Source organism: Diceros bicornis, chromosome 10, assembly GCF_020826845.1.
Source record: "Diceros bicornis minor isolate mBicDic1 chromosome 10, mDicBic1.mat.cur, whole genome shotgun sequence".
NCBI classification, from domain to species: domain Eukaryota; kingdom Metazoa; phylum Chordata; class Mammalia; order Perissodactyla; family Rhinocerotidae; genus Diceros; species Diceros bicornis.
Window position 1 is genome coordinate 52,779,654 of NC_080749.1, and position 26,983 is coordinate 52,806,636.

Consider the following 26,983-nt stretch of genomic DNA (forward strand, 5'->3'; position numbering starts at 1 on the left):
ACATATATACAGTATGACTCAATTTATATGATGTTCAAAAACATTCAAAACTTAACAATATTTTATTTGTAATAAAGAGGAAAGAGGGATCCAGGAACTAGGAGGGGCACATGGAGACGTCAAAGTTTTAGTAATGTTTTGCTTTTTTTAAAGTTGATGATAGATATATGGGTATTCATTTTATAATTATTATCTATACATTATGCTATGTTATCTAATACAGAAAATGTTTTTTTAAATAAGAGGAATAGTTTGCAAACTTTACTATCAATCCTTTAAACCTAAATCTTTCTGGATTTTTGTATATGCATGAATGTACTACATGTTCAGACAAATATCATTAAAATCTACAGAGAAAGGGAAACATAAGAACAAAACTTATGGTCAAAAGCCTCAATAATTTCAAAATAAATTTCCAAAAGTGACTCTCACCTGGACTACTATAATTACCTGCTAACCAGTCTATTTCACTCTTGTTCCTATCTCTTAAAGGGAATGTTGTATCACTAGTGATTTTTCCATCACGTTACCATGGTCCCACATGCTCTGATCCCTGCCTACTTCTGAGACCTGACTTTATTCTCCTCTTCCCACATGCCCCAGCCACAGGACAGATCCTAACATTCTTTAGCATTAATGTCTAAAATGCTAATGTGTACATTTAATAAAATCTAGGCATCATTTCATTGAAATCACATCATGAGTAGTTTCCCGTTTTCCATTTGTTCTGGGGAGTTGGGATGTTTATTTGTCATTCTACTTTATCATGATTTCACTTGACTCTTTTCTTCATCATTAATATCCACTACCATTAGAAGTCCTGTCAACTCTACTTCCAACACATGTTCTGAATCTGTTCACTTCTTTCCATCTCTCCTGCTACCACTCCAGTCCAAACACTATCATCTCTTCCCTGCACCAGCCAGTTAATGGAACAGCCACCTGTCTTCTTGCTTCCATTCTTGCCCCCCTATGGTACATTCTCCACACTATAGCCATAAAGATCTTATTATAACACAAATTAGATCACGTTACTCTCCTTCTTCAAAGCCTCCTATAGCTTCCCATCATAACAGAATAAAATCCAAAATTCCTTACACTCAACTTAGCTTGGTTCCAGCCTACCTCTCCAAGTTCATCTCCCTCATGCACACTAAAAAGCCATCCTAGCCTTCTGATAGTTTTAGAATAAGCCACGGTTGTTACTTCCTTGGAAACCCTGCATTCAAGCATCTTTCTGCCTGGACTACTTTAACCTTAGTTCTTTGCAGACTGACTCATCTTCATCATTCAGGACTCAGCTCAAAAGTCCACTCGTTAGAGAGGTCTTCCCCGACCACTCTGGCTAAAGCAGGGCTCCCACCACTCTCTACCAAGCACATCACTCTGTTTTATCTTCTTCACAGCACTTATCACTACGTAAAATCTTATTTTTATAATCTATTTATTTATTGTCTGTCTCCCCTTACATGTAGGGACCTTGCCTATTCTGTTCACTGTTATACCCTATGCCAAAATAGTTGTCAGCACATTGTACATGAAAATAATTACACATTGAATGAATGACTTCTTGTGGCCTTGGTTCAAATTTCTTTGTCTCTGAACAAATGTTCAAGTTTAATAACCTGAGTGTTTTATGTATTTATTCAGTTATATTATGCTTCTTTAAACAAACTATGTGAACAAAAAGCATTTTGTTAACTTCTGAATTTATATTTCCTCTTTCTTGTCTTTGAGATATCATGGCAAAGATGGTTAAGTATTCTGTAAACATCACATAGTCACAGACTGAATAACAATAAAAAAAGAACCAATGTTTGTTCTATGCCCCAAATTAAGAGAAGTCATTTCCAAATCCTAAGCTAGGGATATCTGTTCATGCCATTTTACCTTCAACAAATGGAAAATATCTACTTTATAGGTTGAACTGCTGGGGATTTAAGTTTTTGAAAAGTTATTTCTTCTTATTAATATTGTGGTTTCCTACTGATGTAAAGAATAAAGGGAGAATAAATCTGAGTCTATGTTAAAAGTACTTAGTTGCTGATAATAGACTGTATACATTGTTCATTCATTCAACATACATATGCATCCTTAGTACACTGCCTAAAATGTGGCTAATGCACACGTGTGTTGAAAGAATGAATGGACAACTCTAAAAACAATATGTTGGGAAGACAAATGACAATTCTAATACAGTGCCACAAGCAACACATGCAGAGTAACATGCAGAAGAGGCAAGGCCATAACTAAAGTGGAAGGGTCAGAAAAACTGTCTGAGTGGAGCTGTGATACTTGGGATGAGTCTTGAGATAAATAGGTAAGAGGAGAGGAAGGGAGCTCCAAACAAAGAAAAAAATTTAAAAGTAAAGGCACATTGGTTTGAACAAGTGAGCAACATGTCAGAACCACAAGAGCAAATGTGAAAGATGGACAAAGGGATGAAGCTGAAAATGTGGACAAGATGCAGATAATAGACGCCCTGTATACTACACTAAGGAATTCAGATTTTGTCCTATAAAGCACCTCTACAGACCCCTAGGGATTCGTACATGTAGTACACTATTTCTCAGAGAAACATTTTATTTTCAATTTGATAAACATCTAAACAAAAAAAAAATTTAACAAAAGGACACTCTGGATCATCTGGATGGCCACCTTTTAATTGATTAGTGTCACAAGATTTCAGTTCACACGTTGTGTTTAGGAGCGCGCTGGCAAACAAGTAGTACCATTTGTTATCGGCACAGGTTAATGAGAAACGGGGACTACTTTACGTAGTAAATGATGTTGTTTGTCAAGTGAAGGTCAAATGAAGGTTTTGCAGTGGTTTAAATAAGAAGAGAGGTGAGGGCATTGAGTAATCTCTCAACACAAGGATAACATGGACAGGTCTTTCTGTAAGGAAGTTATCCCATGGGGGACAGTGAACATTTGCTTTTAGAGTGTGTTAGGTCCAGTAAAAACAGTCTCACTGGTAACAATGAATAAGTATTCATATGAATTTATTTGTTTTATAGTTTTGCTTAATTTAACTTATAACTGTTCGGGAGTTATAGCTGTATAAAAGATACAACATAGGGAGTTTATATATAATTTTATATTTGCATGTATTTAACATACTGAAAATATTTTAAGTTAACAATAGAGAATCCTGGGTATCTACTCTGGTTTGAGAACTTCTGCTCTGGCTGACTGGGAGCCACTGAAAGATTTTAATAAATGACAGATTTGTGCTGTAGAAAAATCACTCTGGCAGCTGTATGGAAGGTTGGACTTGAAAGTATTTAAGGCAGAAAGGAGGCTACTTAATATAATAATGTGATAAAATAAACAGTGAGGCCCTAAATTACTCAGGGGATATGAAGACGAGATGGATAAGAGTTAGAATCAAAAGGACTTGGTTGTGGGCAAGGGAAAGGAGGGCACTTAGGATGACTGTCCCTTGGGTGACTTGGTGGTGAGATAAAGAACACAGGAAGACAAACAAGTGGGTGTCAAGGAGAAGGGGAAAAGAGAGATGATTAATTCAGTTCAGCAATGATTTGAATTTCATTTCAGCCAAAGAAAATCCAGTTATCTTTTCTGGGCCCCAGTTTTCTCAGTGACAGCTGCATTCATGAATTACCAAATTAACTATTATAGCGCTCTCTAAAAATATACAAAGCACTCCACAGTATGCTGTAAATAAGTCACGAAAAATCAGCAAAAGCCCAGGCCCTGCAGGAAATTCAGCAGGGTTAAAAAAAGATATGGCATATTTTTTCTAAACACTTCAATTGTGACCCAACGCATTCACCCAGGATTGTACGTTTGTCAGTCAGATGTGATCACTCCTTTGAGCCCATACTGAACAAGCAATAGCATGCAAAGCCCACGTGGGAGATGCACCCTCAAGGGACTTACAAGCAAAGCAATGGGACATATCTGGTGCATGATTACTGAAAATGTAGTGTAGTGGGAACTTGGACCCTACAGGCAGGTTTAGTTGACAAAGTTATCTTTTACTTAGAGGAATCAACGTGGAATATCTTAGGCAGTCCAGTAAGAACGTAAACATTTCATATTTTATTCCCAATAAGGAGAAGGAAAAAAAGGAGGGGAGAGGAAGGAAAATGCAGCAATTGTTGCAAAACTAGTCCTCGCAGGCCGCCCAAGGGCGGGCCTCTGGGAAAGAGTAATTCAACCCTAGTTTGGTGGGAATGCCAGCATCTTCCACTAGTAACTCATAATACAAAAGAAGCATAGTGTTTACAGACCCAAAATGTTTAACTGTCAACCTCATCCACGATGTCCAACGTGCTACTGAAGGGAAAGACGCGGGGCGTACCTTTAGCACAGGACGTTGCTTTAGGGGGTCGCACTCGACACAGCGCCCCTCTCGGCGCCCAGCCAGGTACTCCCAGAGCGAAAATCGGGGGCTGAGAGGCGTACGGGTAGCGGGGCGACAAGGGAGGGACCCCTGAGGGCAGGGCGCTCACAGAGAGCAGAGACCATGAGGCGGCAGCACAGCGCCCCAGGGTTCTCCCCTGTGCGCCGCGTGCAGACCCGGAAAGGCGCGCCAGCCCTAGAGCGCAGCCTCCGCCCGGCCAGAAGAGGCGGGGCGGGTTGGAGGCGGAGGCGGAGGCGGGGCCGGGGTCAGTGCTCGCTCCCCGCCGCCTGATGGGAATCGTAGTTCTGGGGACAAGCCGAGCTCGCTCAGAGGGCAGTGGGAACTACATTTCCCGGTGGTAGAGCGGCTCCGGCCGGCCGCGCGGTACGGGAGCGTCGCACCGTCCGCAGCCGGGTCCAGAGACGGAGAGCGTTTGAGGGGCGGGCCGGTAGGGTGGTGTGTTTTCCTTATGTCTACACCGCGCTCAGGCAGCGCCGGCTCTGCCTTCCCTCGCTCGGCTGCTGTGCGCCCCCTGCCCGGCTCCCCCTGTCACCTTTTCCTGGTCCCTGTAGGGAGTCGGGGCCTCGAGGTTTCGAAGTAACGGCCGCTGCTTCGCCCGGGAGCGAGGGGCGCGCCCCTCTTCGGCCCAGGCAACCCGGCGCCCGGCCCTCGTCTCCATGGGCCCAACCCGGAAGCCCAACGTGTGCCGCCGGCTGAGTCGCCGGGCGCTGGGCTTCTTCTCGCGTGACGCAGGCGTGGTGCAGAGGACGAACCTGGGCATCCTGCGGGTGCTGGTGTGCCAGGTGACCGCCAGCCGGCCGGGAGGGGGACCAAGGGCAGTGGGGCGCCTGGCGGTCAAGCCTCCTGCTGGGGTGCGGTTTTTACCTGACAAAGCCCTCTTTTAAAAAGATCACGTGTGTTGGGTAGGGGGATCTATGCCCTGAACCTTGGGGATTAGTAAATGGCTGTTAATAGGACCGCCAGATGCTTTTCGTTTTAAGCTTCTTATGTCTTGTTGCAAATAGTCTTTCTAAAAATTGGTCACCCCACTTAAACCAAAACCTGAGGGCAGAATGAGGAAGAATTGAACGTAATGTTTTTAAATAACGTGCATGAAATTACTTTGAAAACTGTAAATTTAACTATCGTACTTAAAATTGGTGCACAGTAGAGGCTTATGAGTTATTTCTTAAACTGAAACTCCTTGTGTCTTTCAGGAAAGTACTAAATTTAAGAATGTTTGGACAACTCATTCCAAGTCACCCATAGCCTATGAGAGAGGAAGAATATATTTTGACAATTATCGGTGCTGTGTCAGCAGGTATCTTTTTGGTGAAAATTTTTGCTGTAATTCACTGTTGATCTTAACTCTAATTTTTGTGAAACCACATGCCTACGTTAGTGCTTAGTGAAATAAGAGAATGGAAAAATGGGTCCAAAATAATAGTATGTGGTAAAATGCGTGTAATTTAAAAATCTTGTTAAATCTAAAGTTGCAGATTTCATCTTTGTAAATACCAATTTAAAGTGAAATTACTTTATAGTGCAGACAAAATGATAGATTGCTCAGAAAACTGTGCAGTATTTTATTCTGCTTAAAAGATACCAGAGGCAAGAGAACCAGGTATCCAATTATTAGATGCTGGTTTAGAGTAGAATTTCTGTTTTGGAAGTACTTGCCTTTTTTTGTTTGTTCGCTTTAAGAGAAAATTTTCAAACATGCTTAAGTAGGCAATAGTATAGGGAACCCCTTTCAAACACGCTTAAGTAAGCAATAGTATAGGGAACCCCCATGTACTCGTTACCTAGATTCCAAAACGATCAAAATTTTGCTAAATTTGCTTTATCTATTTCATCGCCTCCTTTTTCTTTACCTCTTTGCTAAGTATTTTAAAGCGTATTCTAAATATCATGCCCTACTTAAGTTTGCTTCTCTAAAAAATATGGGCATTTTCTTTTTTCTTTTTTTGACAGCTTTATTAAGACATAATTCTCATGCCATATAATTGACCCACTTAAAGTGTAGAATTCAATGATTTTTTGTTCATTGAAATTCCTATTCATTGAACCAATAGTGGTTCACGTAGGCAACCATCACTATAGTTAATTTTAGAACATATTCATTACCTCAAAAAGAAATCCTATACCTCTTAGCTATCACCCCAATACCTTCATCACCCTCAGCCCTAAGCAACTACTAGTCTACTTTCTGTTTCTGTAGATTCACCTATTTTGGACATTTCATATAAATTGAATCACATAAGATGTGGTCTTTTGTGACTGGCTTCTTAGTAGATTCCCAGTTTATTATAAAATGATATAATTCAGAAACAGCCAAATGGAAGAGATTCATGGGGCAAGGTATGTGGGAAGGGTGCAGAGCCTCCCTGCTCTCTGAGAACTCCACTCTCCCTGAATCTCCATGTAGTCACCAACCTGGAACCACCTCTCCTTTGCTAATACAGTATATACATTTAATGCTATACATTTCCCTCTAAGCATTGTTTTTGCTGCATCCCACAAATGTTGATATGTATATTGTATATTCATTTTCATTTCGTTCAAAATGTTTTTAAATTTTTCTTGAGACTTCTTTGACCCATGTGTTAAATATAAGTGTGTAGTTTACTCTCCAAATATTTTGGGATTTTCCAGCTATCTTTCAGTTATTGATTTCTAGTTTAATTCTATTGTGGTCTGAGAGCATACTTTCTATTATCTCTAGTCTTTTAAATTCACGGAGGTGTGTTTTCTGGCCCAGATTGCGGTCTTAGTGAATGTTTCATGTGAGCTTGAGAAGAATGGGTATTCTGCTGTTGTTGGATGAAGTATTCTATAGGTGTCAATTAGATGGAGCTGATTAATGGTACAGTTCAGTTCAAGTACGTCCTTGCTGCCTTGCAGCTTGCTGAATCTGTCAGTTATTGATAGAGGTTGTGTTGAAGTCTCCAGCTGTAATAGTGGATTCGTCTATTTCTCCTTGTGTCCTGTCAGTTTTTGTCTCATGTTTTGACACTGTGTTGTTAGATGCGTACACATTAAGAATTTTTATGTCTTCTTGGAGAAGTGACCCCTTTATCATTATGTTTTTATCTCTGATAATTTTCCTGGTCAAAGTGCTTTGTCTGAAATTAGTATAGTTACTCCAGCTTTCTTTTGATTAGTGTTTACCTGGTATATCTTTCTCTATTCGTTTACTTTTAATCTCTCTGTGTCTTTGTATTTAAAGTGGGTTTCTTGTAGACAGCATGGGGGGGGTCTTGTTTTTTTATACACTCTGACAATCTCTGTCTTTTAATAGGCGTATTTAAACCTTTCATGTTTAAAATGACTATTGATATAATTGGTTTAATACCTGCCATATTTGTAATTATTTTCTATTCATTGCCTCTGTTCTTTGTTTCTTTTTTGTCTCTCATTCTTTTTCTGCCTTCTCTGACTTTAATTGAGCATTTTATATGATTCTATTTTCTCTCCACTTTAGCATATCAATTATATTTCTTTTAAAAATTTTTTAGTGGTTGCCTTAGAACTTGCAATATACATTTACTACTAATCTAAGTCCACTTTCCAATAACATGATACCTCTTCATCAGTAGTGCAGGTACCTTGTAACAGAATATTTCTAATTCCTCCCTCCTGCCTTTTATACTGTTGCTGTCATTCATTTTACTTATCCATAAGCTGTAATCACTGAATACCTTATTGCTATTATTATTACGAGCAAATTTTTATCTGTTAAATCAATTAAGAATAAGAAAAAGAAAAGATCTTATTTTACCTTCATTTATTCCTTCTCTAACACTCTTCCTTTCTATGTAGATCTGAGTTTCTGACCTATGTCATTTTTCTTCTCTGTGAGGAATTTTTTGAACATTTCTTGTAAGGCAAGTTCACTGACAACACATTCCCTCAATTTTTGTTTGTCTGAGAACATCTTATTTCACCGTGACCTTTAAAGGATAACTTCTCGGGATACAGAATTCTAGACTGGTGAGTTTTTTTTCTTTCATCACTTTAAATACTTCACTCCACTCTCTCCTGGCTTGCATGGTTTCTGAATAGAAGTCCAATATAATTCTTATCTTGTTGCTGCATAGGTAAGGTGCTTTTTTTCATTTGACTTCCTTCAAAATGTTCTCTTCATTTTTGATTTTCTACAGTTAGGATATGATATGCCTAGGTGTATATTTTTTGGTATTTATCCTGCTTGGTGTTTTGTAAGCTTCCTGGATTTGCGGTTTGGTATTTGTCTTTAATTTTGGAAAATTCTCAGCCATTATTATTTCAGGTATTTCTTCTGTTTTGTTCTCTGTGGTATTCCCATTACGTGTACATTATGCTTTTTCTAATTGTACCACAGTTCTTGGATATTCTGTTCTGCTTTTTTCATTCTAGTTTGGGAAGTTTCTGTTGACATATCTTCAAGCTCACTGATTCTTTCCTTGGGTGTGTCTAGTCTACTGATGAGCCCATCAAAGACATTCTTCATTTGTGTTATTGTGTTTTTGATTTCTAGCATTTCCTTTTCATTCTTTTCTTAGAATTTTTAATTTTTATCTCCCTGCTTAATTACCCATCTATTCTGGCATATTGTCCGCTTTTTCCGTTAGAACCCTTAGCATATTAATCATAGTTACTTTAAGTTCCGAATCTGATAATTTCAAAATCTCCAACATATCTGAATTTGGTTCTGATGCTTGTTTTGTCTCTTCAACCTTTGTGTTTTGCATTTTACCATGACTTGTAATTTTTTTGTTGAACGTTCTATTTGATGTATCAGGTAAAAGGAATTGCAGTAATTAGGTCTTTAGAGTGAAGTTTTATGTTTAACTGGCTAGAAATTAGGCTGTGTTTGTTGTCTGCTCTAACTGTAGGTGTCAGAGACTAAAATTTCCTCTAGTGTCCTTGTTTTTGTCTCCCTAGTACTGACTCCAGGGGCTTACTCCTGGGCTTTTGCTCCTAGTAAGCTGTGGGTCTTGGTAACCACTCTCTTGCCAGTTTTTGGGGCAGCAGTTTGCCCTGTGACCTCAGTTCTCTGATGGATCTACTAAGAGTTGTTGGTTTTCACTTTGTTCAGCTTTTTTCTTGTTGTGAGGACGGGAGTGATGACTTCCAAAATCTTTACACATGTTGGACCAGAAACGAGCAGTTAGAAAGGATAGTTTTTTAGGTAGTGTTTGAGATTTATTCTGACCCCAGGAGGGCTCTCAGCAGTCTTTTTCTGGTTCTCTATGGCAACTTAGCCAGCCTGCGGTTTAGCCTGTATGGCCAGTGAATCTACCAGTCTCTTTCCATTTGCCTTTCACCACAACCTCCCCTGGTTTTGAGAGTGCACTTAGGCTAGAACTTTTCCACACTCTTTCAAATGAAGTCAGTTTCTCTGGGAAGAGACTAGAGGCCATCTTCTCACAGGCAAAAGCTTCAGGCCAAGACTCTAGAGCTGGTAGTGGTGGGGGTCAATGGTACGCTTCTGTCTGAGTGACTACCCTACTCTAAAAGCTGAGCGCTTGAGGTTGGGGCAAGCATTAGCCTCAGATCTTCTTGCCTTTCTCAGTGTGGAACCATTGCTTTATGAGATGGGATAGGGGCAGTCAGGGCTCCAGTATTCTTAGGCATGTCATGCCCAAGGGAGAGCCTCTCTCCTGTGAGTAAGGACTAGGTGGAAGAAGGAAACCTCACCTCTTGACTGCACTCACCCAGGACTCAGTCCCAGCAACAAGCAGTTGGGGGCTGGATAAGAAATGCTGTCATCCTGCCCCTCCTGAGAAGGTAGAGCCGGGGGTAGAGAAAGCCCTGTGTTCTTGGCTGTGCCAGTCTGGAGTGGAGTTTTCATCTCGCTGAGCTGAGAATGGTGGGGAGGTAGCACATTCTAGTTCAGACATCACAGACGCACTATTCTTGCTGAGCTCTAGTAGATTTTCTTGAATAAATGTTTCTTCATTTGCTGTATGCCCCAGGACCATTTTCAGAGACTTGAAATAGTTGTCTGTTTATAGTTTTCACCAGTTTTCCTGGGGAGCATGACCACAGAGCTCCTCATGCTATCCTGCTGGAAGTAGAAATCTGGACAATTTCTTATGTGATCATAATGTCATTATCACACCTAGAAAAATTAGCAATAATTCTTTTATTCAATTTGGGTATCAATTACTTATTTGGGTATCAATTAATGCCCATTTCATAACTTGCCCAATTTTGAGGTATCTGCTTTAATTTAAAAAAAGAATTAATTAGAGTAAGTGACATTGATTGGTGGTCTGATGGTAAGAAGTATTGGGGTTCTGTAATATGCCATTCAGGGTTCTTTTACCCATAGATTAGGATCACACATGAGGTTGCTTTTGTTCTTGTGATTTCTGTTTAGTTTAAACCATTGAATCAGTGAGAGAATGTCAAAGGTGAATAAAATTGTCACCCTGAAAATTGTTTCTAAATAGTAGTTTAATTTTAAAGTTCATCAGTTAAAAAAAATGAAAACGTCTGTGATCACATCTCAGTAGTAATCAGAGAAGTATAAATTAAAGGTCAGAGACTGTTTTTAACATCGAAAACATGGTGTCCAGGGGCCAACTCAGTGGCGTAGCAGTTAAGTTCGCATGCTGTGCTTTGGCGGCCCAGGGTTCACCGGTTCGGGTCCCAGGCGCGGACTGATGCACCGCTTAGTAGGCCATACTGTGGTGGCGTCCCATATAAGGTAGAGGAAGGTGGGCACGGATGTTATCCCAGGGCCAGTCTTCCTCAGCAAAAAGAGGAGGCTTGGCAACAGATGTTAGCTCAGAGCTAATCTTCCTCACCAAAAAAAAAAAAAAAAAAAAAAGTGTTCAATATTGGCAAAAGTATAAACTTGTTCAACCTTTCTGAAAGGCAATTTGGGAGTAAAAACCCTTAAAAGGTATTTCCTTTTTTTTGTCCATAATTTTCGTTCTAAAATAATGGGACTCTTTTTAACTACTTTTCATTTTAAAATATTGAAATGACAGCTTATGAATGCCAAGGAGTTCAGCGGAGATATTCATAGTAAATGTTCAAGAGTAAAGAAAGAATTCAATATGATCCAGTTTTGGAAAATAATCTGCCAGTGTATATAGGTATACACTAAAGAAAAACTAGAGGGGAATGAACCAAAATGTTAATAATGGTTATTTTTGGTAGTTTTACAGCATTATAATCTATTTTAATTTATTATATTTTTCACATTTTTTTCTATGAATGTATATTACGAATTTTGTGATCAGAAAAAAATGTTAACAGTTAATTAAGAAAAGGAAAGCAAAGTAGCAAGTTGTGTTTTGGTATTCCAAATCTCTGAATAGAAAAAAATCTCTCTCAGTTATCAAGAAGAATTTTTTTTTCCCCCAGTGTTGCGTCAGAGCCAAGAAAACTTTATGAAATGCCAAAATGTTCCAAATCAGAAAAAATAGAGGATGCTTTATTATGGGAATGCCAAGTGGTAAGATTTGTTTTTCAGCATTTGTTTCTAAAGCATTTTTAGCCTAGAAGAACTGATTGTTGTTAATATATTGTATAAAGGAATAAAACTTATATGTCATAGTGATTCCTGAATCTTGAAAGGAATCAAGAAGAGAGTAGATCTTTTGATTATCATTTTTCCTCAAGAAATAATTTCTATTTTAAAAAATTATATATTAATATTATGAATGTGTTTAAAAAATTTGATACCATTTATAAAGCTGGAAAACTAGAAAAAGTTATGAACTGACTAAAAGTTCTATAAGCTATATGAACTAGTTTATAGTTATTCTTGGTGTTTAAGAGATCATTCTACTTAATATACTGAAACACAATATTTATTTAGAGCAACAGTTATGTTACATGACTCTTTAAAAGTGGATTCTTAGGAATTTCCTCCCGATTCTTGTTAGAAAAATAATAAGATAAAAATAAAAAATAAAATAATAGGATAAGCTTGTTCCATCAGACCAGCGTTGCCCCCATATGTATTTTTCAGAACATTGTTTTCAAAAGGTGTTAACATCTATAGTTGCTAAAGGAGTTGGGAGGAATTGGGTTATAGACAAATTAGTTTGGAGTATTCTGAGTTTAAAAGGTTAAACAAATTTATTTATAGAATTACTTCCCAGAGCCTTTAATACTAATAATACTTTTAATGATATTGATATGCGTGGTGATTGTCAAACCATTTTCCCCAACTCTTGATCATAGAACTTCCTTTTTTGAGGTATATTGCTAAATACTAGTTTTCCAAGGAATTAGTGTTCTAAGAAATGCACTTAGGAAATACTGCAGCAAATTAATCAGGTCTTCGAATCTGGCTGGTTGTTCTTTATGAAAAATAGAACTCACAATATATGACCAAAAATCATGTTTAAAGGATAAGAAGCTGGACTTTGAGCCTCTATTAAAAACTATTAAAAAAAATTTTTTTAACTATTGTTTTTACATAAAATTGTAGTTTTCTGGAGCTGCTGCTTTGTTTTTCCTTATTCTCTGTTCATAGGAGGCTCCCTTTTAAAATTCAGAAAGTTGTTAATCTATGGTTTCTTTCCCAACTCCTATTGAAAGCTAAAAATAACTATTGTGCCCCCAACATCTAAAACTTTTTAGTCCATTTTCAGTGGTGGAAGGGAGGAGCACGACAGGTTTCTTAACTGAGAAAGGTTTTGAAGACACCAGTACAAAACACCAAAAATTTAGAGCAATCTTGCAAAAATAAAGTTTCTAGTAACCTTAATTCCTATTCTCATTTCTCTTTAAACATTTTGTTCACATTTGAAGTAAAGCGAGATTTTCCATTAAGAAAAACTAAGAAGCATATTGTATTGTTGTTAACATATTGATATGAAACTGCATTTAAATTAGCACCCTTTTTTTCTGAGACAATGTGTGGAATACAACTTTTGGTTTAGGAAAATAGCTCAAACCTATTATATATTCTTTTTTTCAAATTCTTTTTTTTTTAATAGGCAAGTATAAATAGTACATTTTTAAAAACTTAAAAATCTCCGTGAGATGATACTTGTATAAGACACCATTGAATAAAAAATTTACATCATTGCCTGTGAATTTAGTGTTAGACTTTTGGTAGTTAATAAACTTAAAAAAATATACATACAGAACCAAAAAATGCAAAATAACAAAACAAAAAAATCAAAAAACAAAAAAACCTTGTTTCTTTCCATAACATTTGAAAGGAAAGACAAATCTTTAGGAGCATATATAAAATAACTATGCCTTCAGTCTCATCTGTTCACTAACAACCTAAACAAATAATAGATTAATGTCAACTTTCCTGTTCTTAACTTCCTCTTAGAACTTCCTTTTTATTCCACAAATCAACATAGAACCCTTTGCTTCTCTTTCTCCTCCTGCTTTAGACTTCCACCTTGCGGTAGCTCCTCAGTGGCAAGTATGCCTGAACAACTGTTGTCTCTCTTTTTGGGGGGTAATTCATTGGTGACATACGTCATCTTTAAAACCAGATCCATCTTCTGTTCTTCTTTGGCTGCCTTGATTCTGGTTTCTAGCTTTTCATTTGGGGTTAGAGTAGAGCCACAGTAAGTGATTTGCCGTTTTGCCATTTTGACTTCTATCAAAAAGAAAACAAGTCTTAGAATAAAGAAACGTCTATTTTAGCAAATGACTCTTTTTGTTCTTTTTTTTGTGAGGAAGATCAGCCCTGAGCTAACATCCAACTCCAATCCTCCTTTTTGCTGAGGAAGACCGGCCCTGGGCTAACATCTGTGCCCATCTTCCTCTATTTTATCTGGGACGCCACCACAGCATGGCTTGACAAGCGGTGCATTGGTGCGTGCCCGCCATCGGAACCTGCAAACCCTGGGCTGCCAAAGCGGAGCACACGCATTTAACTGCTGCGCCACCGGGCTGGCCCGGAAAATGACTCTTAATTGCTATGCTATCATACATGGTTTTATGCTAAGAACTGTTATTGTTGTCATCGTTATCACAGCAGCATTATTAGTAATACTCCTACTACTATTGTTATTATGATGATTGGCTAACATTTGTTGAATACTGAATGACAAATGGTAATTAATAAGTAGTAATAAATTATTTCAGGTACTGTTTAAGTGCTTTATATGAATAAATTAATAAAATAACTTAATGAATATTAAGTTGATGAAAATAATTACCCACAGTCTTATCTTTCCTTAATTCTCTATTTGCACATTTAATATTTCTTCTTTGGTTTACATATTTGACTATTTCTTTAAGTGTTTAGCTATTTTCTTTGGACATTGGTAATGCAGATTGTTCATAGCCAAGCAGTTTTATTTGTACACTTCATTTTTTTAGGGAGAAACGCTGCACAATCCATCAGATTATAAATCCTCGCTCATAGCAGTGACTGCTCATAATTGGCTACTTCGTATATCAGCAACCACGGGAAAAGTCCTTGAGAAAGTATACCTTGCTTCGTATTGCAAATTCAGGTATTATTGGTGACTTTATTATTGAAGATTTTGTTATAAAAATTTGAGACTTGTGGCCTCGAGCTTTTTTTCTTTTTTTTAAGTTTTCCATTTTATACCTGGATCTTGATTTATAAACTGATTCTCTTTTTCTCCCTTCATGACTATATTTGAACATCTGCATATAGAGACCCTTTATAATTTTCTTTGTCTCTCTCATAAGTAACTAACCTATAGTAGTGGGCAGATAAACTTAAAAAAAAAAATTTCCTGTGTTTCCTTTCTACAAATAGTATTTTATATGTAAGATGCACTTTATGGTAAATTTTCCTGAAGGCTAATCTGTTTCAGTTAAATAACCTGCCTAGTGCAATGTAAGAACTGTTATTTTAACTATGAGTTTTATAAATTAGATGTAAATTTTTGGAGTGAATATATGTAGGCAAAATGTGAAAGTAACATTTTTAATGCTTTTTATAATTTCTGTTTTAAAGCAGGAATAGTTATTTTGTTTTCTAAGTTTTGAATACTATTAGATCAAACACAATTATTCATTGAAACTCTAGAAGGATTAAAATTATAGATATATATTTTCATAGGAATATATTCATATAAGGATCTAGAGGGAATTCTTTTAGCTTTTTATTTATTTTTAAAATAAATTACTTTGCTTTTATAATTTAACTAAACAGTTTGTAACTAAAAAACTGTCTATTTGTAAAATATCTACTATACAGTAGTCCCTCTCTTATCTGCAGTTTCACTTTCCATGGTTTCAGTTACCCGCAGTCAACTGTGGTCAGAAAATATTAAATGGAAAATTCCAGAAATAAACAATTCATACTTTTTTTTTGGTGAGAAAGATTGGCCCTAAGCTAACATCTGTTGCCAGTCTTCCTCTTTTTACTTAAGGAAGATTGTCCCTGAGCTGACATCTGTGCCATCCTTCCTCTTTTTTTTTTTGGATGTGGGACACCGCCACAGCATGGCTTGGTGAGTGGTATGTAGGTCTGCACCTAGGATCCGAACCTGCGAACCCCAGGTCACCGAAGTGGAGCGCGAAAACTTAACTACTATACCACTAGGCCAGCCCAAACAATTCATACGTTTTAAATCGGGTGCCATTCTGAGTAGCATGATGAAATCTCCCACCATCTCCCTCTGTCCTGCCCAGGACGTGAATCATCCCTGTCCAGCATATCTGTGCTGTATACGCTACCCACCCGTTAGTCACTTGGAGGCTGTCTTGGTTATCAGATAGACTGTCACAGTATCACAGTGCTTGTGTTCAAATGACCCTTATTTTACTTAATAACGGCCCCAAAGTGCAAGGGTAGTGATGCTGGCAATTCGGATATGCCAAAGAGAAGCCGTAAAGTGCTTCCTTTAAGTGAAAAGGTGAAAGTTCTTGACTTAATAAGGAAAGAAAAAAATTGTATGCTGAGGTGCTAAAATCTGTGGTAACTTTTATTACAGTGTATTGTTCTAATTGTTATAATTTATATTGTTATAAATTATAATTGTTTATTAGTTATTGTTGTTAATCTCTTACTGTGCCTAATTTATAAATTAAACTTTATCATAGGTATGTGTGTTTGGGAAAAACATAGTGTATATAGGATTCAGTATTATCTGCAGTTTTAGACATGCACTGGGGGTCTTGGAATGTATTCCCCATTGATAAGGGGAAACTACTGTATTTTGGTTTTAAGTATAAGGACACTGACCCAAATGAATAAACTTCTCTTCATTCTTTTAAAAGATACTTGAGCTGGGACACTCCTCAAGAAGTCATTGCAGTCAAGTCAGCTCAGAACAAAGGCTCAGCATCGGCCCGGCAGGTAGACATCTTTAAACATTCAACAAAATGAAGAATCTGTTGCCATAGAAATTTGTCTACAAATTTGTTATGAAAGAACTAATGATCTTTGTTTTCTGAAGCATGCAATAAGAGTTTTTTACCACAAATTTAAGAAATTCCCTTCAAGCCCCTCTGGGGAAGTACAACAGATTATTTTTCATTCCATAGTGGAAAGAAATTGACTGGACCTTGTTCTTCAAAGGAGCTATCCTCTTCAAGCAGAGAAATCACTCAAGCTTTTATTGTTGATATTTTTTTCTCATTTCATATAGATATCTCAGTGTAATGCTACTTTCAAATGTTATGACCATGATAGCTATGTGTCTTGTGATTAGGTTCTTTATTGTTAGAATTCCAATTTACAATATAAATTAATACAATATTATATTAAAATACAATATATATTCATTGTATTTATATTAATTTATATTTATACTAATATAAGTGAATATATTGGTTTATATTATAATATATTACACAGTATATAAAATATGTTTTTGTTGTATAGTATATAAAATATATTTTGTTGCTGAGAAATGTTTACTATTATGTTTACTTTTATAGATTTTTATGTGCATGTGTGTGTCTGAAGGGCTAAGGTTAAACATGTATGTCTTCCTGTTTAAGTAACATGGCATTGTAGATAGATGGATGTTTTCAGTTCATAGAAACATCTACATAACTGCATGCTAGGACAGATGGATGTTTTCAGCTCATGAAAACAGTGTTTCTGAAATACTCTTGAGAGCTACCTGTAATTTTGGTCTTTCCTTTTAGGCAGGCATTCAACAGCCTGTTTTGCTGTACCTTGCAGTGTTCCATGTTCTACCTTTTTCACTCGTAGGGATTCTGGAGATCAACAAAAAGGTAAGAACTCATTTCTGATTTAATTGCAATATTAATTTTTTGACAGTAAGATGTAATGTCATCATTTAATTATTTGCTTATTAGGTGTTTTGATTGGAAATGTTTCCCTGACTGTAAAAGGCTCGCTGACCTAGTTTATTTCATATCAAAATACGTGAGAGTATTTGATGTGGGAAGAGAGCCTAATCATCCCTTGTGTGTTTTTGTGCCTCTCAAGTGGATAGTGTTGAATACTTGTGGTCATTAACAAATCACTGTTTTATAAAATTATAAATGAATAAGGTATTTTTTTCAGAGGAATATTCCAAAGCTTGTTAAAATGATCCTTAAAGAAAGGTGAAAAGCTACAACAAAATGCCTTATTTTAATTGCAAGATATAGGTCTAAAACTTGTTTTGTGATACATTAACAAGCCTTATAATTGAATATGTAAATTTTCCAACTCATTCAGTTTTGAGTTTTATTGTTGTTGCCATTCTTGTTTGTGGGGTGGTTATATGGGAGGAAAGAAAGGACAAATTTCCTTTGAGTAAAAGATTCGCTACTCTTCTACTTTCCTTTAAAAATTTTTACTTATTCTGGGTGAACAGTTATTTATTGGTCTATTCTACTAGTCTTTAATTAAGCACCTGAAGTGTTATAACAAATCTTGAGGGCCCACTAATACTCATTAGCAAACAAAGTGAATGTATTAAAAAATTTTTATATTATATAAAATGTACTAAATATACTAAATACTAAACTACATAAAGGCTAAAGAATAATATTAGTTATTAATTGTTTATTTTGTGCCAAGCAGTTTGAGTATTTTGCAACATTGTAACACATAATGTATTCAACTAGGAAGTTGAGCAGCTACTCAAATCCTAAAGGTAGTAAATGGAGGAACTGGAATTTGAACCTAGGTTCGATTCCAAAGTATAAACAAAATTTTAAAATAGAGTGGCTACTTTATTATAATGCTCATTATTTGAGACTATGTTTGTATTACACAAGTTCTCTGTTCAAAGTGGGGAATGAGAACCAGTGAATAAAAAGTCATGAGCTAGTCAAGATCAAAGCAAACCATAATTATCCTTCTAAGAGGTGCCAAAAAACACAACTCATGAATTCTCTTTGTGCTTGTGGTTAAGTAATTGTGTATGCTTATTACAGTCTGCACCAGGAATGAACACTTAGCAGAGTCACAGATTGCTTCTGTTTATTCTTACATATCCAAGATAATCATTTGAGGGATTTGGTTTTGATCATGGTTACTTGCAATTGAAGTATATCTTTCATTTACTGTGCATAATACCCAGGGACCAGGCTCAGAATGTACTTTAAGCTATTTATTGGGATAGTAAATCTTCACTAAGTAATTTGTCTTGAGTAGAAATAGAAACAGATTTTCACTTAATTTCTAGTTGTTCTTTCATTGCTATGAATATTTGTCTATGTTGGCTTTTGTTAAATATTAAAATAGTCACAGAATCAAGTTCTTTATCAGAGCTCTATAGAGAATCATGACAGGATCCAGTGCACTGAACAGAAGGAAAGGGAACAATGAGCCAAAGCCTTACTCAGGGTCAGTTAGGCTAAATGTCTCTGCAGGTATTTGGGTCTTTAACATGTTTGGTTTTTATGTGACCAAAAAAGTCAAACAGTATTAGAGATTTAAAAAACAAGGTAATGATAAAATTCTAAAGTTGGCTGTTTCTTATTAGAATTACTTTCTTAAATCCAATCTCTTCACCCTCTAGCTAAAAAATAAGTTTCTTTATAAATAACAATTTAGCAAGGAGAATAGTTTCCTGGCAGGATATGCATGGTAGAGTAAATATTCATTTAGAATTACATGGACTAAGTGTATGCCTATGTCCATGAGAGGTAGGATTTGTTATTAAAAGATACCGACAAAACTGTGAAGCAAATGGATGAAGCAAATGAATGCTGCTGCATCATTTTGATGGAAATGTGCCACATTCCTATTAGTGCTCCAGTCTGAGACTCCAGTGGCTTACCACTCTCCCCTACTAACACTTCAGCTTCAAGTTTCTAAATGATAATTAAGTTAAAATGCTAGGCAGCAGTGTTGTAGTGGTGACCTGAGTATTAAGCAAATGCACAAACCGCTGTGAACACTCAGAGGATTGGCCTTCTGGTCTTTTCTCAGGTGATATCTACTTTTCCTTCAGATTTTCGGGAATGTTACAGATGCTACCTTGTCTCATGGAATACTGATTGTGATGTACAGCTCGGGATTGGTCAGACTCTACAGCTTCCAAGCCATCACTGAGCAGGTAGAGAAAACTGAAATTTGCTATATTTAACTTGGGGTTTGGACTGAGGTATGATTTTTTTTAATGAGCTGCTTTTAGATCAAGGCAGTTGTGTAGATTTCAACTCTACAAAGCTATACAAATGCAGAAAGACAAAGTAACCTTTAAAAGAGGGGTGGGAAGGTAAACAGAAAGTCCCTTGAATAACTAAAGACATTTTCTATGTCATATGAGTGTGAATTTGGTTTTGTCTCTCCAGACAGCAAAAAGTAGGTGCTAAAGTTACCATTTTTGTTTTGTTTTGTTTTGTTTTTAGTTCATGCAACAGAAACTTGACTTAGGGTGTGCATGCAGATGGGGTGGGACTACTGGAACTGTAGGAGAGGCTCCTTTTGGCATTCCTTGTAATATTAAAATCACAGGTATGGCTACTATATAGTATATTTTTTCACCTTAAAAAATAAGTGGTCATATAAATAGTTATTAATTGTAATCATCCAGATGTTTTTCTCATAATTTAATTATAAACTCAATTCATTTTACTCCTATACAGCATATTCATTGCTATTGAATAGGTGTTGACAAAAATCTATCAGTCATTAATTGAACTGAAGGCCTGGGGATGCTGGGTCTTGCTTGGCCAGAGATCAGTGACCTTTGGCAAGTCACTTTACCTTTCCGGTCTTAATTTCCTTATCTGCAGAATGGTGAATTGCAGCAAATGATACCATCTTCATGCCCTCATAACTTAATATTTTACAATTATGTGAAATTTACCCTAAGAAAAGTGTTTTCTAAGGAAAATATAATTACCATGCCACCTGAACGTAGACTTTAGACACAGAGAGAACCTCCCAGTATACTTAAATATTGACAAAGCACAAACAAGAAAATTATACACAATTCTATAAATATAATAAAAATGTTCTATATTTAACTAGGTTATTAAATTCAGTTTAATAAAAAAGACATCAATTACTACTCAAATTTCAACAGTGTATATTAAAAGAAAAAAACCGTAATGGACCAGAGTTCATCTCAGGAAGACAAAGATGGTTTAATGTTTGCAAAGAGATTTAAAAAAACCACATGAGTAAATTAAAAAAGAAAATACACAACTGAACAACAAAAAAACAAACAACCCGATCAAAAAATGGGCAGAGGAAATGGACACATACTTCTCCAAAGAAGATATACAGATGGCCAATAAGCACATGAAAAGATGTTCAACATCATTAATCATCAGGGAAATGCAAATCAAAACAACACTAAGATATCACCTCACGCCCGTTAGAATGGCTATAATCACCAAGACAGAAAACAACAAATGTTGGAGAGCATGTGGAGAAACAGGAACCCTCATACACAGCTGGTGGGAATGCAAACTGGTGCAGCCTCTATGGAAAACGGTATGGAGATTCCTCAAAGAATTAAAAATAGAGATGCCCTATGATCCAGCCATCCCACTACTGGGAATCTATCCAACGCAGCTGAAATCAACAATCCAAAGAGGCTTATGCACCCCTACGCTCATTGCAGCATTATTCACTATAGCCAAGAAGTGGAAGCAACATAAGTGTCCCTCGACTGACGATTGGATCAAGAAAATGTGGTATATATATACAATGGAATACTACTCAGCCATAAAAAAAGACAAAATTGTCCCATTTGCAACAATATGGATGGGCCTGGAGGGTATTATGTTACGGGAAATCAGCCAGAAAGAGAAAGACAAACACTATGATTTCACTCATATGTGGAATATAAACCAACACATGGACAGAGAAAACTGTATTGTGGTTACCAGGGACACTGGGGGTTGGGGGTGGGCACAAGGGGTGAAGGGAGACGTATATATGGTGATGGACAAACAAAAATGTACAACCCAAAATTTCACAATGTTAAAAACTATTAAAACATCAATTAAAAAAAAAGAAAATACATTTTATTATCCTAATCCTAATATGTATCTGTATTCATAATTCATTAAGAGGCATTCATTACCATGTTGAGAACATTTCCTTTTATTTCCAACCAATAAACATCTTATTTTTAGGTGAAACTCCAAAGGTTTTTCTAATATAGACAGAATAAGATAAGAATTTTTTTCTATCATTATTTGACATTGTATCATCAACAAATCAAGAAACAGAAATAAAAGGCTTAATTGTTAGAAAAAAGGAGATGTTCTTTTTAGTAGTAAATGACAAACTATGAAAACTACTGAAAGAGTTCAATATAGCCAGTTAAGTTATCCAAGAAGTTCCAAAAAAAATATTTTAAAAATTACTCAAGTTTTTAAATGCCTTAGACAAACTGAGTTAGGCAGTTTTGTGAAAACTCACCCCCAGCAAAACAAATATAATACAGGAATCTATTAAGAATTTTAAAACTACAGGCTCCAGTGGTAACTAAAATGAGTTATTTTAAAAAGAGTTTCCCAAAATGGTAGCATCGTTCTTGTTGAAATGCAGAGAATAAGTAAATAAAACAAAGAACAGAGGGTGTTAAAGACAAAGTGCATGGAGCCTGAGGGATTGTGCTATGGTTTAGGTCCCTGTTTATAGAAAGAAGACTGGATTTGGGATCAGAATCTTGGTCTGCTGTTAGTAAGAGTGAAACTCCACTACTAACTTAACTGGTGGTGTGGTAGTGGGCAAATCATTTAACCTCTCTGGGCCTTACTTTTCTCAACTTTAAAATAATATTTGAAAACATGATCTGTGAAATCACTTGTCAGTGTAAAACAATATAATTCAACGATTTTGAGACATTTGGCTAAGAAAAGTAGCATGTTATATTGGAAACTTTGAGTATTTTTGCAAACTGTGGAGACTGAAATCCTATTCATTTCTGCAAATTTGTTTTTCAGGATTATTAAGGTCTGTACAAAATAATATTCATTTTAACTTTAAATAGCTTTTTTCTTAATGCAAAGCAGTTCACTTTCATTGCAGAAAAATTGGAAATAAAGGTAAATGAAATAGAGAAAATTTAAAACACTTGTAGTCCTTCTGCATGGAATTAACTGTTATCACCTTGGTGTGTTTTTCTCCTAATTTTATGATGTATGTATTTCTATATGTCTAAAGTCAAAAAAGAATCATGCTGTAAGTTGTCTTTCATAACTCACTTCAAAAAAAATCAACTCGAGGAATAATTTATATGCACTGTAATAAACCTATTTAAACTGTACATTTGTTTTGCTAAATGTATATACCCATGAAACTACCACTACAATCAAGATTCAGAATCTTTTTATTACACCAAAATGTTTTCCTGTGCTCTTCCCAGTCAATTCCCTCCCCACCTCCAGCCTTGCAACCGGCATTCTGCTTTAGATTAGGCAATCCACTATAGATTAAATTTATATTTTCTAGAGTTTCATGTAAATGGAATTGTATGATATATATTTCTTTGTTGGCTTCTTTCACTCAGCATATTATTTCTGAGTTTCAGTTCATATTGTTGCATATATCTGTAGCCTAACCCACCTTTAAATGTTAATAAATTATGAATTAATTTCCATCTAGATTATTTAGTAGATAGTTTTGTGAAAACAAAGTTGGAGTCCTATCCTACTCTTTACACCAAAATAAATAATAGATGTATCAAAGATTTTAAAGTTCTATAAGAAAACTTGGGACAATCTTTTTATCTCAGAGTGAGGAAGACCTTTCTAAGTATGACACAAAATCCAGAGCCATGAAAGAAGGGATTGTTAAGTTTGGTTACATAAAAATAAACTTATGCATAACAAAAAAGCAACCCAAACAAAAACACACACACAACATAAACCAACTCAAAAATCAAAGAGCAAACAGGGACATTTTTGTGAAACATACATTAAAGGAGTAATTTCCTCAATATATAGAGTTCTACAGATCAATAAGAAAAAGTGACAACACAACAAAAAAATAAGCAAAGGATATTGTTTAAAAGGAAAGGAAATATAAATGGCTTTTAATTAGGGGAGGGTAAAGCCGAACATCACTGATAAAAGAAATGCAAATTAAATTTATCATACATCTTTTTAGATTCTCAAATATTAAAAAGTTAGATAACAGTGTTGGTGAAAGTGTAGAAGAGACACTTTTATTTATTTTCAGGCTGTTTATGGAGGATAATTTGTCAATGTGTATCAAAAGTTTAAATGCATATACTGCTTGAACAATTCCATGTCTAAGAATTTATCCCAGATATAGTCACTTGTACAAAATGACAGATGTACAATTATAACATTGTTTCTAATAGCAGAAGATTGGAAACTGTGTACGTTGCTGGGTGACCCTAGTATTATTTAATTGTTTGACTGTGTCATAAATTTAATTGTTGAAAAGAAAGGAATTCTTTTTGCATTGGTATAGAGCAATTCCCAATATATATTATTAAGTGCAAAAAAGGAGGGCAAAACTGTATGTAAAAAGCTTCATTTGTGTAAAGTATTCATATTCATATATTAGAAGTATGTATGTATGAACATATGCTTTTAGATTTGCTTGAAATGTCTGGAAGGATTCACAAAAACCTGATAAACGGTAATTACCTCTGAGGGATATGGGTGAAAGGAAGACTTAGTTTTCATTATACATCTTCTGACACTTTGAACGTTGTGTTTGTATTACCTTTGCCAGGAAATGATTCTGTGTATGCACGTGTGCGCACAGCTCCCTGAGGCTTTAAGGACTTGACTTATATACCATTTTATGGATGGACTATAAATTTATGTAACCAATTCACTACTTTGGACATTTAGATTATTTTCAATTTTATGATTATAAATAATACAAGAATATTCCTGTAACTATTAATGATTCTTGCCTGAATCAGTTATGTCATTGTGGGTTCCAGAATGGCAGTTTTAAAAAATTGTCATTCCTTCTACCTTTAATAGCTGACATTTTTCTGTAAATAAAAACTTTCACTCATCACTAGGGATGAACTGTAATTCCTCCTAAGAAGTAAAGGTAAATACTTGTTCCTTCTCTTTGATTACCAAAATTCAGAGCAAGGAGTTGGGGTAATAGTCACTTCCAATTGTGGCAAAATATTTTAGAGGTAAACACACATATGTAAGCACAATAGACTCATGGATTTTTATTTATCCAAAATTATATAGTTATAGTCATTATATCTTAGTGATGCTTAAATTGTCCCAAATTTGGCCATTGAGAACTCCCTTTTGACATACCCCAATAGTCTTGGAGAATTTTCTTGCTTTCTGGAACTATCATATGTGCCAGGCTTACCTTTTACTTTCCTTGTCTTAGATCTGGCAAGGAGCCATTTTAATAGGGACCATCATTGTCAGTTATGTTAGTTTCCTAGGGCTACTGTAACACCACAAGTGGGTAGCTTTAAACAATAGGAATTTATTCTCTCACAGTTTTGGAGGCTAGAAGTCCAAAATCAAGGTGTTGGAAGGGACAGCTTCCCTCTGAAGACTTCTAGGGAAGAATCCTTCCATGCCTCTTCTAGCTTCTGGTTGTTGCTGGCAATCCTTGACATTTCTTGGTTTGTGTCAGCATATGCTAACTCCAATCTCTGCCTGTCTTCACATGGCCTTCTTACCTCTGTGTCTTCAAATCTCTATCTCCTTATGAGGATACAACTCACGGGATTTAGGGCCCACGTTTATCCAGTGTGACTTCATCTGAATTTATTACATCTGCGAAGACCCTATTTCCAAATAAAGTCACATTCACAGACAAAGGGGTTAGAACTTCAACATATATTTTTGAGGGACTCACAATTCAACCCACGACAGAGACCGAGATCTAGTTGTGCTCATTCTATTCAGGTGTCTTTACTTTTTGATGAACAGAACTGGGAAGTATATTAAAAACAAAAATTCATTACTTCATTTTCATATTTCCAAATTTAACTGTTCTTTGATTTTGTATTTATCTATCTTTTGACTTCCACTGAACTTGATTCCTAATAAAACTTTATCCTATAGTATATATTTGATAGTCTTAAAATTGCCGTGTCAGTGCTACTACTAAAGACTGAAGTATGGCATGAAGGTTAAGATTTCTCTGCAGTTCCTCTTGTCTTTAGTGTACAGCCTAGTAAGTGTACTATCACAAGAATGTGTTCAAATATTATTTGAAATTATTTTTCTATGTGATTAGATTATTAATTTTGTATAATTAGGTTCATTAGTTTTAGTTTGTTTTCAATTTTTGGTTTACTTTTTCCCTTTTGACTTTATTCTTGAAATTATGAAATGTATATGTTTCAAAGGTCAAAACTATATAAAAAGATACATTCTAAGAAATTTTGCTGTCACACATAGTCCTTTTCATTCTGTTACTTCCCTACCTCCACCCCACCCTATCCCCATAAGTAACCATTATTTTTAGTTTCTAGGTTATTTTTCTCTTGTTTCTTTTTGTAAAAATAAGCAAATGTGTGTATGTATCTTTTAAATACTACCTTCTTTCTTACACCAAATGTAGTACAGTTATGTATTAACAATTAACAATGGGGATACACCCTGAGAAATGCATCATTAGGCACTTTCCTCATATGTGAACATCATACAGTGTACTTACACAAACCTAGATGGGATAGCCTACTACACATCTAGGCTATATGGTACTAATCTTATGGGACCACTGTCATATACGTGGTCCATCATTGACCGAAATGTCGTTATGTGGCGCATGACAGTATATTATATACTCTGTTGTGTACCTAGTATTTTCTCCCAACACATATCTAAATTTTTTTAAACAAACATTTATTTAATAGAAGAATTATATAAGGTTAACTATTCCCTGTATTTTAAAATTATAGAAAAATCATATCCTTGTATAGCCATTCTTCTTTTATAAACAGCAGCAATCATTTTGTACGTTTTATGTTACAACTCTCCTTTGAAGTATCATTGTTTGACCTTTCAGAGATTCAAAGCATTATAATTAATAATTATTATTTTCTTTTTAATGCTGCTCTTTTTACTGGCTTTCTTATTTTTTTACACTACCCTGACATTCTTGTAAATATCCTTTATAGCAACAACTGGATGGTTCAGACCTGTCCTAAAATTTCCTCATCACAAGACATGGAATCAGCTACTCTCTGAGAACTTCTCGGACTTTTTAAATTGAGAATAATGTTAGACATCAAAATTTGGGCTCTTGGGGTTAGTGGGAACCCATCAGAGTTGTGGTGAGCCAAGTACTGCTGCTACTATTGGGCC

General features: G+C 35.8%; 2 protein-coding genes across 5 annotated transcripts in view; one reads left to right on the forward strand and one right to left on the reverse strand.

The window, feature by feature from the left end:
* METTL8 (methyltransferase 8, tRNA N3-cytidine) overlaps positions 1 to 4,539 on the reverse strand; it is a 117,414-nt gene extending 112,875 nt beyond the window's left edge. The window contains exon 1 of one of the 3 annotated variants that reach the window (XM_058549234.1): positions 4,331 to 4,539. The gene's annotated coding sequence lies outside the window, so the exon portion shown is untranslated. The remainder of the gene's footprint in view (positions 1 to 4,330) is intronic. The other 2 variants (XM_058549233.1, XM_058549236.1) reach the window with 2 other exon arrangements.
* A 222-nt stretch (positions 4,540 to 4,761) lies between these two features.
* The window catches only part of DCAF17 (DDB1 and CUL4 associated factor 17), a 35,483-nt gene continuing 13,261 nt past the window's right edge, over positions 4,762 to 26,983 (forward strand). Inside the window, exons 1-8 of one of the 2 annotated variants that reach the window (XM_058549232.1) lie at positions 4,762 to 5,166; positions 5,590 to 5,693; positions 11,735 to 11,825; positions 14,672 to 14,808; positions 16,550 to 16,628; positions 17,426 to 17,515; positions 19,693 to 19,797; positions 20,093 to 20,198. In XM_058549232.1, coding sequence (XP_058405215.1) covers positions 5,050 to 5,166; positions 5,590 to 5,693; positions 11,735 to 11,825; positions 14,672 to 14,808; positions 16,550 to 16,628; positions 17,426 to 17,515; positions 19,693 to 19,797; positions 20,093 to 20,198 — 829 coding nt within the window. In that variant the 5' untranslated portion in view covers positions 4,762 to 5,049. Of the gene's footprint in view, positions 5,176 to 5,589; positions 5,694 to 11,734; positions 11,826 to 14,671; positions 14,809 to 16,549; positions 16,629 to 17,425; positions 17,516 to 19,692; positions 19,798 to 20,092; positions 20,199 to 26,983 lie in introns of both variants that reach the window. The other variant, XM_058549231.1, reaches the window with a different exon arrangement.